At 36.3% G+C, this 12,167-nt stretch overlaps 1 protein-coding gene across 1 annotated transcript in view; it reads left to right on the plus strand.

Moving 5' to 3' along the window:
• The window catches only part of SLC49A4 (solute carrier family 49 member 4), a 69,458-nt gene that overhangs the window by 40,819 nt on the left and 16,472 nt on the right, over nucleotides 1-12,167 (plus strand). The window contains exons 6-7 of the mRNA XM_087439705.1: nucleotides 4,657-4,724; nucleotides 8,363-8,490. Coding sequence (XP_087295831.1) covers nucleotides 4,657-4,724; nucleotides 8,363-8,490 — 196 coding nt within the window. The remainder of the gene's footprint in view (nucleotides 1-4,656; nucleotides 4,725-8,362; nucleotides 8,491-12,167) is intronic.

The raw sequence follows: 12,167 nt of genomic DNA on the forward strand, positions 1-12,167 counted from the left end.
TAGTTTGTTTCTCCCTTTTATTTCTGTCAATATTGCTTTAGATATTTTAAGACTATGTAATTCGGTTCACATAAATCTAGAATTGTAATATCTGACCAGTGAATTGAACCTTTCATCCATATTTCTAGTGATGCTTTTTGCCATAAAGCTTAGTTACACCAGCTTTCTCTTGGTTAGTGTTTGCATGGTATATCTTTTTACATTTTTTCGCTTTCAGACTTTCTTTGGGTACACCTCTTATAAACAGCATATCATTTTTTTCCTTCAATTCAGTCTGGTAATCTTTGTGTTTTAATAGGAATATTTAGTCCATTTACATTTAATGTAATTATTAATAAATTTGGGTCTAGATTAACCATCTTACTATTGGTTTTCATTTTGTTCAGTCCAGTCTATCCTTTTTCTCTTTTTTCTTACCTTCTGCTGGATTAAGTACTTTGTGTTATTCTGTTTTCCCCCTCTATTAGCTTGGCAGTTCTAGTCTCTTTTACTATTTAATGGTTATCTTTGAAAGTACAGAATGCACTCTTGACTTATCAACATCTATTATGAATTGGAACCTTATCTCTCCCAGGACAGTCCAAGGTCCTTAGAACCCTTTAACTACATTTAACACTCTACCATCTTTGTGCTATTATTGTCATTTATTTTACACTGCATAAGACATTATTGTTTATGTAGTCAATATGCATTTAGATTCACCCTCATATTTACATATTTTGTTGCTCTTCATTCCTCCCTTTATCTTCAGTCTCTCATCTGTGATCATTTTTCTTCTGTCTAAAGAGCACCTTTTAGTGCATGTGTGTGTTTGTTTTTTGTGCTGATCTGCTTGCAACAAATTCTCTTGTTTGGGGTTTGTTTGGGGTTTTTTTTTTTTGGTCTGAAAATGTCTTCATTCCATCTTTATTTTTGAAGATTATTTTTGTCAAATGTAGAATTCTTGGTTGGCACTTATTTTCTTTTGGGTCTTTAAAAATGTCATTCCATTTTCCTCTCGCTTCTGTTGTTTCAACTGAGAGGTCAGCTCTCAAATTAAAAAACCTGCTGCATTTAAGGTTTTCTCTTTGTCTGTGGTTTCAGCAGTTTTACAATAACTAGGTGGTGATTTTTTTTTACTCTGCTTGAGGTTTGTAGGACTTCTTAAATCTATGGCTTGATATCTCTAGTTAGTTTCTGAAAATTCTTAGCCAACATCTCTTCAAAGCTTATGCCCTGTTTTCTCTAATTTTACCTTTGAGGACTCTAACTATATATGTTATACCCTCATACTGTATTCCATGTGTCTCTTGCTCTCTCTTCTGACTTTTCCATCCTTTTGCCTTTTTCTGCTTCATGCTAGGTATTTTATCTAGCCTTTCTTCCAACTCACTATTTCAGTTTTCCATTCTGTCTAATATATCATTCAAGTCATCTGTGATTTATTAATTTCAACTATTATATTTTTTAAGTTATAAAAGTATTTGATTCTTTTTCATAGTTTCCAAATTTTTGTAGAAATGCTTGATCTTGTCTTTTATTTTTTTGAACTATTAAAAACAGTGATTTAAAGTCTATATCTCATAATTTATTTATCTGGATCCCCTGTGGGTCTATTTATATTTGTGGTATTCATTCATGTTTTTTTATCTCCTTATGTATTTGATTATTTTTGACTGAGTGCTAGACAAAGTATGTGAAAAGTTACAGAAATAATTTAAGTTTCAAGTTGATGTTATTTTCCTCCAGAGAGAACTTATGTTTTTTCTTGCAGGAGTCTAGGGATCACTTAATCCGGTTTCAGGAAGTGAGATCATTTAAAGCTGGCCTTCAGTCCCTCAGAATACTGTTCTATTTCCAGTTCACGGTACTCTTAGGGATAGCCCTTCAGAGTCCCCAGCTAAAGGCTGGGGTTTTTTACAAGGCCACCCACCCCACAGTAGGTCCCAAACTAATATTTTTTCTTTCCTAGGTCGGTGAGGCTGTTGATAACTTCTCAGCCCCTTAGCCACTTTTTGTGAAATTGGCAGACACCCCTAAGGGAAAAATGTCCCCAGATACCAGGCTTATCTCTCTGGGTTTCCTTCCCATTCTACATCGTGGTTCCATAAGGCTAAATTACCTTCTTGGCTCTCTGATGCCATCAGATAGATTTTTTTCCCAGATTTTCTAGTTCTCGACCAGATTATTTTTCCCAATTACCTAGTGTACCTTCACCATAAGAGGGAAACCTTTATTTAGTTTCCTAACCTCTTTTTCTAGATGGCAGATATTCCAGGCATGCTCACTTGCAAGAAGGAAAAGTGTAGCTCCCATTTAAATGATTCTGATTTTGCAGATTTTATGCTTCATGTTATAAACCCTGATAAGCCCTTCCAAGCCTCTCTGTCTCTACAAACTCTGAGAGATACAGCGACCTTGAATCACACTAGGTATTAAAGTGAAATTTAAATTAAATGAAAGCAAAAAAATTAAAGCAAAGAAAAAAATTTTAATTAATTATTGGGTATAATGTTATTAACTAAAGGAAGTGTCATGAACAAAGGAAGCAGGAAAGCACAAAATGGCCTGAAAAGACCAGGATCAGAATGGCCAGATGCGTAGTGTTGCTTAGGCTGGCACAGGACCCCACTCACCTAGGGGATGGATGGAAATGTTGTGGAGGCCTAATAGCATTTGAATGGGCCTTAGACAATGGACACTAAACGTTCTGCAGTAAGAGGGGCAGTTCTGCAGAACAGAGAATTCTCTTGCTCCAATGCCAATGGTATGAAAAAAATGTAAAGATAATTTAAGCTTAGGCTGTTCTCTTTCTCCAGAGAGCATTTGTCTTTGCTTCTGGCTCCAAACACTGGTAGAGCAAAAGACTTGTGTAAAGTTATGGTATTACTTAGAGTAGGCTAAACTGCTGTGAGAAGTGGAATCCCCAATTCTGAGGCTTAAGAAGAAATTTATTTCTCATTCACATAGCAATCTAGGACAGTTTGCATAATAATCTAGGACAGTTGTCCACAGTTTGGACAGCTGTTTTCCTCACACTGATTTATAGACCTAGGCCGCTTCCACTTTGCAGCTCTTCTGTCCCCTGGAACCTTGTCATTATATGCATGGGTGAGGCTGGGTGACCACATCCAGATTCCAGCTGGCAGAAATGGAAAGAAAGCATGTAGGAGGCATACAGCTCTCTCCCAGGTTCTAGCCTAGAGGTGGCACACCTCACTTCTGCCCACTTCCATTAATAAGAACTTAGTCACATGGTCACTTGTAACTGAGTAGGAGCTGGGACGTGTAATCCAGCTTAGTGGCCAGGTAGAAGAAGATGACATATTTTGGTGAATAGCTGGCAATCTCTGTCACAGGTGTAATGAAAAATATGACTAGAAAAATAATAAAAGAAGTTAGTTTGGGCAGCTCTCAAGTGCCAGGTCAAGTTTGAACTTGGCCCTATAGCCATAACAAGGAAAGCCAGTAACCAGTTCTGAGCAGGAAAGTGGAATGATTGTGATGATGATTTTGGCAATAGTGGACAGGACAGATCGTGGAGACCGTTTAAGAAGCTACTACAGGAGCCCAGGAGTAAGAAATAAGGTGATAGGCAAGTGTGGTGGCCATGGGAAGGGGAAAGAGGAGACAAAATGCACCAGTATTGTTAGAGACACATGCAGTTTCAGTGGTAACCACAGCATTATTGAGCATTTTACATTTATTAACTTATTTAATTCTCAAAAAAGCCTTTGTTATCCTCATTCTACTAATGAGGAAACCGAGACTTCGAGTGTGAGTTGGGACTGAAGCCAAGTCATAATGAGAGTTAAAGATACATGAGCGATGGGGAAATCTAGGCAGCATAGTAGATTACTCTGAATAGGTTTGGCCATGCAGGTAGCAAAGAGATAAGACATTAGATAGATGGAGAGTCATCATCAGGTAACACTAACAGCTAACCTTTATTAACACTTTCTGTATGCCAACCACTGATCTAGGTCCTGTACACACGTTATCTCATTTAGTCCATTTTATAGATAAGAAGACAGAATTTGCCCAGGATCACAAAGCTAGTAAATGGCAGCACTGCAGATGGTTTCTCAAGAGTGGAGCGAGCTATACATTTGAAGCCTAGCCTAAGTTCTCTTTCTCTGTGTGGTCTCCCTCGGTGCTCAACCCCACATCTCTCTCTCTCTCTCTGCTGTGATCTCTTAATACATTTTTAGTTGTTGCCAAATGTTTCAGCACTTAATTGATTCCTAATAGTTTCCTTTATGTTGGTTATATTTAAACTTCTTGAGGTCAATGACCATCTTTTGTCCTTTTCCTGTTTTCTTAAGAGTTTCTGGTAAAATGCTTAAGCATGTAGTACATACTTGAAAATATTTGTTTGTGACATTGATTATTTTGTTGATTTAAATATTCCAATAAGAAATTAATCAAGGATGTATTTACTTAGATAAGTTTATATTAATTAGTCACACATGAATCATTTTATTCATTTTCTTAAATAGTATTTCCTAGATTTGTTGACATTTAGCTATTGATTATATATTGAATTATATGGACAGAATTATATATATACTATGCATTGAATTATATATTGATTATAGAGGAGTTTTTTTTTTTTCATGCCTTCTAAATGGCGACATGAGAGTATTGAATTACATGTGTCTGCCACTTTCTCAACAGGTGGATGCTGGCTGGATTGGATTTTGGTCCATAGTTGGAGGCTGTGTTGTTGGAATAGCTATGGCAAGGTGAGAATATTTTGTTAAACATGTGAGTGGACAGAACCAAAAAAAAAAAGTCCAAAGGGAAAATCGGCTCCTGTGGATAAACAGTAGAATTTAGGGAAAAGTAAAACAGACACAGGTCAGAGAAGGGCACCTGTTTGGGCTACAAGAAAATTCACATGCAGTAGACAGAGTTTGCCGCTACGAGAAACCTCAAGACTAGTGCATCCCAAAGTGTTTTTGGAGAGTGGAGATATACTTTCAGTGTAATTAAGCTTCCTCTCTCTGTATTATTAGAGAACAACATCTACAAATGGAACCCAAAGATACAATAATAAAGGCAAATTGATAGTTATCGAGAACTGAAAAGAATCATTTGTAAGAGTGTCTGTAGAACTTTCCATGAAAAGGCAGTATCCTGATTAGCAGATATTTATTTCTGGTCTTTTTTGGCAGGTATGTCCATATGATTATCCAACTTCGATGAACAATATCCATAAAGACTTCCAGTTTCATCACACTCTCTTTGATCTTAACCCATTATGACAACACATTTTTAGAATCAGTCAGAGGGAGGAAGATGTCTCGTTTTTTCTTTAAAAAGTAAAGAATGAAAATGTCACTCATCTAGGTGACTGCCTATAAAACTACTCATGGTGTTTCCATAGAGATAATACTCATTCACTCCCCAAGTCGTTTTACTCTGTTTAATCAAAAACAAAATTAGGCAATCAACTTTACCAGGAAGAGAAGAATCTAATTACATATGTGGGGAGATCAAATAAGATATGTAAATCACTTCAATATCTAAATACTTAAGCATAATTGAGACAGGATAATATTATATCTAGACCTTACACTGTGTATAGTGTTTCTGGGATAATGAAAGAATACATTGACAGTGTAATTTCTTAATCACTTTATCTGAGGTTTTTATTTTTTATTTTTTATTTTTTTTTAATTTTTTTTTTATTTATTTTTCCCCCCAAAGCCCCAGTAGATAGTTGTATGTCATAGTTGCACATCCTTCTAGTTTCTGTATGTGGGACTCAGCCTCAGCATGGCCAGAGAAGTGGTGCGTCAGTGCACGACCGGAATCCGAACCCGGGCCACCAGCAGCAGAGCCCGCACACTTAACCGCTAAGCCACGGGGCCGGCCCCTATCTGAGGTTTTTACAAGTTAGGAAAGTATAAGAATAAAATCTAAAAACTAAAGAAGAAGAACATGAAGGTAGCTGTGTATAGGAAATCACTGCCCTGATAACTGAGATACATTGACCTGTCACATTTGACAAGAATCATATCTAATTTTTCCAGTTAAATCTCCAAGCCAATTATAGTGAGTCATCCTTTACCAAATCCTATTCTGAGGACCAAATAGATCAAAAAGGGAACCGTTATATATCAGAAATGACATCTCACATGCTTCTTTCTCTTTATTTTCTTTCTATAAACCCTAATTTTAACGATATAGAAATAGAAGTAGAGGGAAAAATTACAATGAGGACATTTCTGTTTTTAATTTGTTGAAATGGAAATTCTAAAAATTGCTGTTTACCTTGAGATCTGAAATCAATTGTAGATATCTAGTAGGCCTAAAATCAATTTTTAAATTATATGCGTAGCACCATTTTGGGGTTCCCTAGAATGGAATCTCCTTATAGACGTGAGGACTTTGGGTGATTTTTTGTAATTATGTTACTAAAGGCCACTACTAAATGGCCTACTTGGGTCCTAACGATATACTTTGATGGTGTTAGCCCATTTGAAAGGACTAGGTCTCCAAAAACAGCAGACCATAGTGGTCAGTCTATTCCTGTGTATCTGACCGGTGACACCTCCTCACTGTTCAGCTTCACTCAACTCTGATTGTCCCAGAAAAATGTTTTATTCTCTCATACCTGGCCATCTGCTTGTCTGACAAGTAAGTTCATGCAGCATACCAAAATATAAATCAGAAAAGTGTTTGGTGGGCATGGAATTAAAACAAAGTTTTTGGATTCTCTTGGAGGGCATTTCTATCAAGCAGAACCTTTTTCAGAGTACTTAAGAATTTTCTGCTTGTGAACTTTCACAGTTGAGAGCAAACCTAAGTCACTGGGCAAAGGTGCTTCCATTTTTCCCACCAAAAGATGGCACCAGCTCTCATAGAAAGTCATTTTAGTCTAGATAACGCTTACAAACATGATTAACCATATCGTGTCAAGTAAGTGCAAACAAAAGATAGTATTGACAGTGTTAAGAAGGACAGTCACATAATTACATTAGAAATTAAAATCAATAAAAAAAACTTAAAAGTAGAGAAGACATGGTAAATGTGATATTTGGGATGGCGTCAGTTTTTCTACAATAGGAACAATTCTGAAGGACAGAGTAAGTTGTGTGTAGGCACAACCAGAGGATTGTGCTTATACAGTCAACAGGTAATCAGCAGGTGAGGAAAAGCAATTGGCAAATGGAAAAGTTTTGGGTCATAACTAAATGATAAGCATCTCTACCAGATGCCTTTGAGTTTCATGTTAATTCAGGAAAAAGCAGGGATTTTAAGAACTTAAAATGCTATGAAACGTTAGTCACAAGCTTTGTAGAGTAGTATTCACTATTCCAGATGCTGTGTTCTTGCTCTCTCGAAGCTTACAGTCTGATAGGAAAGACAAAAAATAAATGCAAAAACAAGAAAAATTCCAACAGAGATAGATGCTGTGAAGAAAATAAAGAGTGTAGAGATGGGACGGGAAGGCTTCTTCAGTGAGCATGGAGGGCCTTGTTGAACTGAGACCTGAGTCACCTGAGGAATTAGCAGGAGTAAGTCATGTGAAGATCTGAGGGTACCAGCATTCCAGCCAGACAGGACAAGGACAAAAGCTCCATATTGCTGTGGGAAATAAACTTAGCATGTATGAGAAACAGAAACCAGGCTGTCCAACTGGAGAACAGTAAGGCAAAGGGAGAGTGGAGGCAGAGACCAGATCATATCGCACCTCAAAGGCTCTGGTGTAAGCATTTGTATTTGTTTTCCAAGGAGTTTGAATTTTGGGTTATGTCAACAAGTCAGCCTATTTTCTAAAAGTAGAATAATATGTGCTTGTTAAAAGATGTTTGGCAATTATAGAAAAATACAAAGAAAATAAAAATGGCATTTAAAAATCAGAATCAATCCTGTAAGTTATAGATCCTGAGCAGAGATGACATTTTGTGTGTTTTGTAAGAGAAAAAAAAAATTTATCGCAGGGGCTGGCCTGGTGGCACAGCAGTTAAGTTCGCACGCTCCGCTTCAGCAGCCCAAGGTTCACCTATTCAGATCCTGGGCATGGACCGACGCACCGCTTATCAAGCCATTCTATGGTGGCATCCCATATAAAGTGGAGGAAGCTGGGCACGGAGGTTAGCCCAGGGCCAATCTTCCTCAGCAAAAAAAGAGGAAGATTGGCAGCGGATGTTGGCTCAAGGCTAACCTAACTCACAAAAAAAAAAAAAAAAATTATCACAAAGTAACATTTATCACACACACAAAATGTATCAATTAGAAAAAAATTTAACTTGTTTTTAAAAGAATGCATGGAAATTTCTTCAAGAAACTGTCGTTTAATGAAAGTGTGTCTTTGATTTAAATAGTATTCTTAAAATCCAAGTAGAATTAACAGAATGTTGTTTCTTCTCAGGTTTGCAGATTTTATCAGGGGTATGCTGAAACTAATTCTTCTCCTCCTGTTTTCTGGGGCTACAATATCATCTACATGGTTCACCCTGACCTGTTTGAACAGCATCACACACCTGCCTTTAACCACAGGTAAACACAGACTATTTTGAACTTTGAATGGGTACTTTCAGTTCACAGAAGGATACATACTCTGACAGTAGGACTTTTCTTGCTTTCCATAAGTAATTGTTAAATATACAAAAAGGTCTCCATTGTCCAGCCGTCAAACCATCATCCCATCTAAAAAGAGCTCAAGATATAACTAAAAATATTTTCATGGATATTTTACATATGGAAAAGATATGTAAACTGTTTCTTGAGCTTATGTAGCATAGAAAAGCTTATATCCTTTTAAAATTCGTATCAGGGCATAATACAGTGATTTTTATCTTCTTTATAGCCATTACATCATTGTTAAACAGTAAGGAAGAAGAACTAAGGTAAAAAGCTTATGTTTGAAGTACACTCCAGTAAAATTCTTTGAACCGGCATCTATAGGTTCGTTTTATAGTTAGTCTTATTACATCATCAATACAAAATAAAACTTACTGGAAATACCTATTAAAAGTATATTATATGGTTTGTAATTAGTATTTTGGTGGTGAACATGATGTAATCTATGCAGAAATAGAAGTATAATGATGTACACCTGAAATTTTTACAATATTATAAACCAATGTTACTGCAATAAACAAAAAATTAAATAAATAAAATAAATGAGGAAAAAAAAAGTATATTATAGGCAGCTTACTTAGCTTATCCAATTGACCTGAAACATTTATAGTAGCTGTTGTTTTTTACTGTTATTATTAGTATCATTTAGGGGTCTATATTAGTTTTCTATGGCTGCTGTAACAAGTTACTGCAAACTTAGTGGCTCAAAACTTAGTAGCAACACAAATTTACTGTCTTACATTTCGCTGAGTTAGAAGTCCAACTTGTATCTCACTGGGCTAAAATCAAAGTGTGGGCAGACTCTAGGGAAGACTCTGTTTCCTTGTCTTTTCTATCTTCTGGAGGCCACCCACCTTCCTTGGCTCATGGCTCCCTTCCTCCATCTTTAAAGCCAGCAATAGCAGGTCAAGTCCTTCTCACATGACATCATCTGCGCCTTTCTTCCAAGACCACATGTTCCTCTGAACTCTCGTCTTCTGCCTCCCTCTTCCACTTCTAAGGATCCTCATGATTACATTGGGCCCACTAGATAATCCAGGATAATCTCCCAGTTTTCAAGTCAGCTGATTAGCAACCTTAATTCCATCTGCAGCCTTAATCCTTTTTGGCATGTAAGGTAACATATTCACAGGTTCCAGGGATTAAAACATGAATATCTTTTGAGGGAGGGGAGACATTATTCTGCCTACCACAGAATCTTTTTAAAATCACTGTGACAGATTATTTTATAAACCAAAAGGGCTCTGTTATTGCTTCTTTCTTTCCTTTAACAAAAGATTGTTTAAGATGCATGTTTTCTATTCCTTTTGCAAGGAATATATAGCCACCTTTGGGATTATGTGTTTAATTATAGGATTATTTGTTATAAAGGTAGATTATAGAATTATTTGCTGTAACAAGCACTTGTATGGTGGGAATAAACAAGATCCTGAAAGTGGCTCTGTACAGCCCATTTCCCAGTGGTATGTATGTTTTCTGGGGCTGCATGAGAGGAAGGTTCCTTTAGTCTATATGTAATTTGTCTACATATAATTACATATCCCAGTTTGGATTTATGTGCTCTGTGGTGAAATGGCCAGAAGTTTACACATCAAAGGCATCAAGTCTTTCAAAGACAGCCATTTATTTGGGAGTTCCACCCACTTTTACAGTGATAATAAGGCAATGGGATAAGGTTGCCCGGTATCCATGATTACCAAACTGCACCAGCCAGCCGCCCTGGAGTGCCACAGCAAACTCACGAGGGCAACACAGGTTATTTTACATTTCCAGAGGAAACCCAGGGATATTCCACATCTGTCAGACACTGTGTGAACCTCTAGTTCAAGAAAGTTCCCAGTTTCGTTGTTAAATCCTGCTACATTCTTTTTGATGACGTCATATCTTTGTAAAGTTGGGTTTTCTACAGTTGCTGTCATAAAACACAAATACCACACAAAAATCAGTGTGCAACAGGAAATGAGAGTGGTGGTGTCATTCTGATTCCAAGATTTGAGAAGTCGTGCAATGCCCATCAGATGCACACATCCCATTAGTAAGTAATTCTGGTTATTTAAGAATGAAAGAAAAATATATTTCTTTCAATCTAGGAGTATTTTTTTTTAAATAACCACTAAATTGTTAGGACATGTATATTTATTAAATTGTTTGGACCTAATTATGTAATAGAATTGTTAGCTAGTTCTTTTGGCCTTGGGGCACCATGAAAAAATTAGTGAGACACTAAGGGTGCTGAGAAGGAAGGTTTAGAAATTTCTGCTCTATTCCATCCTGCTGGGAATCCCTCTCTTTAATGTTTATTGCTTTGCCTGTAAAGCCCAGTTATCCAGAGTAATAATTTTTGGATACTGTGCACTTTTTATATACTAACATTCCTACATTAGGATTTTGAGCAACTTTGGCAAGTATTCTGGGCCAGAATTTTTTCTTATTTTATCCTGGTATAATTTCATAATTTAGCAGTTGTACAACATTCGGTTGGAACAGTTTTAGTTTACGGCTCTTCTTACTCATGGCATTACACTCAGATTTTTTTGTGATACTGCATGTCAAGTATGCATCTGTTAGATTTTACAAGAACATAGTTATGAGTACATAATGAACAGATTTTTTTCCCTTGAGTTAGAGTAGAATATTCATTATAAGATAGTACATTCATTAAATTTTATATACTTTCTATTTAACATGATAAAATTAACAGTTTTATCTCTGGTTGGAGGCATTAGGAATGAATTTAATTTTTTAACTCCTTTTTTGTCTGGATTTATAATAATGAGCATCTTCTACTTTTATAATCAGAAAAAAAGAGTATATATTTGAAAATAATGCATCTTTTTAATTAAAAGAAAATTGATGTAATTGACCCTGGTCAAGACTATGTTTTCCCAATCTGTCCTTGAAAATAATTATGTCGGACAGAAAGGAAAGCAGAATTCTAAATTAAATCAAGGCCAGACTTGAAAGGTTGTGTTTGATATGGACATCTTAACATCCACTGAATTTATAAATTCTACTGTTGTTTTCAGTTGCAAGTCAGTTTTTTGAATGTCACTTAGAAACTCCTGAAAGATGCGTTTTTAACTTATAAATACACTAGGTTAAGGACTAGATTTGTTCACATGCCTTCTCTGAATTATCATGGTATTTTTTTTCTTTCCTGATACTTACCACTTAATAGTTACTTGAGTATATCGTGTCTCCCCTACCAGTCTGAAAATCTGGAGCATGGATTTGTGCCTTGTAAATTCTGACCCCAACTCCCACCCCAGTCCCTAGCATAAGCCCTGAGTAATGAATGAATGAGTGAATGAATGAATGAAGTGTATATTATCTCCATTTTGAATATCAGTAGATATGACTTATTGCCAGTAATAGTCAGCAACCACGGCCACTCTTTGTTATTCAGCACTAGCTGTACGAGGCAAAAGGGCACATTTTAATGGAACAATGGGGAATTTGAATAAATCTGTCACAGACACTCTTACTGCCTTTGTAAAAGTCTGACCTAATTCCTTTTAAGTAAAAGAGGTTTCAGGAAAAGAAACTCACTACAAAATCTAATTATAGACAAATCTAGACCTTTAGGCTGGTAT

The sequence above is a fragment of the Ceratotherium simum genome, chromosome 15 (assembly GCF_057802395.1).
Source record: "Ceratotherium simum simum isolate JZ-2026a chromosome 15, ASM5780239v1, whole genome shotgun sequence".
Lineage (NCBI taxonomy): Eukaryota > Metazoa > Chordata > Mammalia > Perissodactyla > Rhinocerotidae > Ceratotherium > Ceratotherium simum.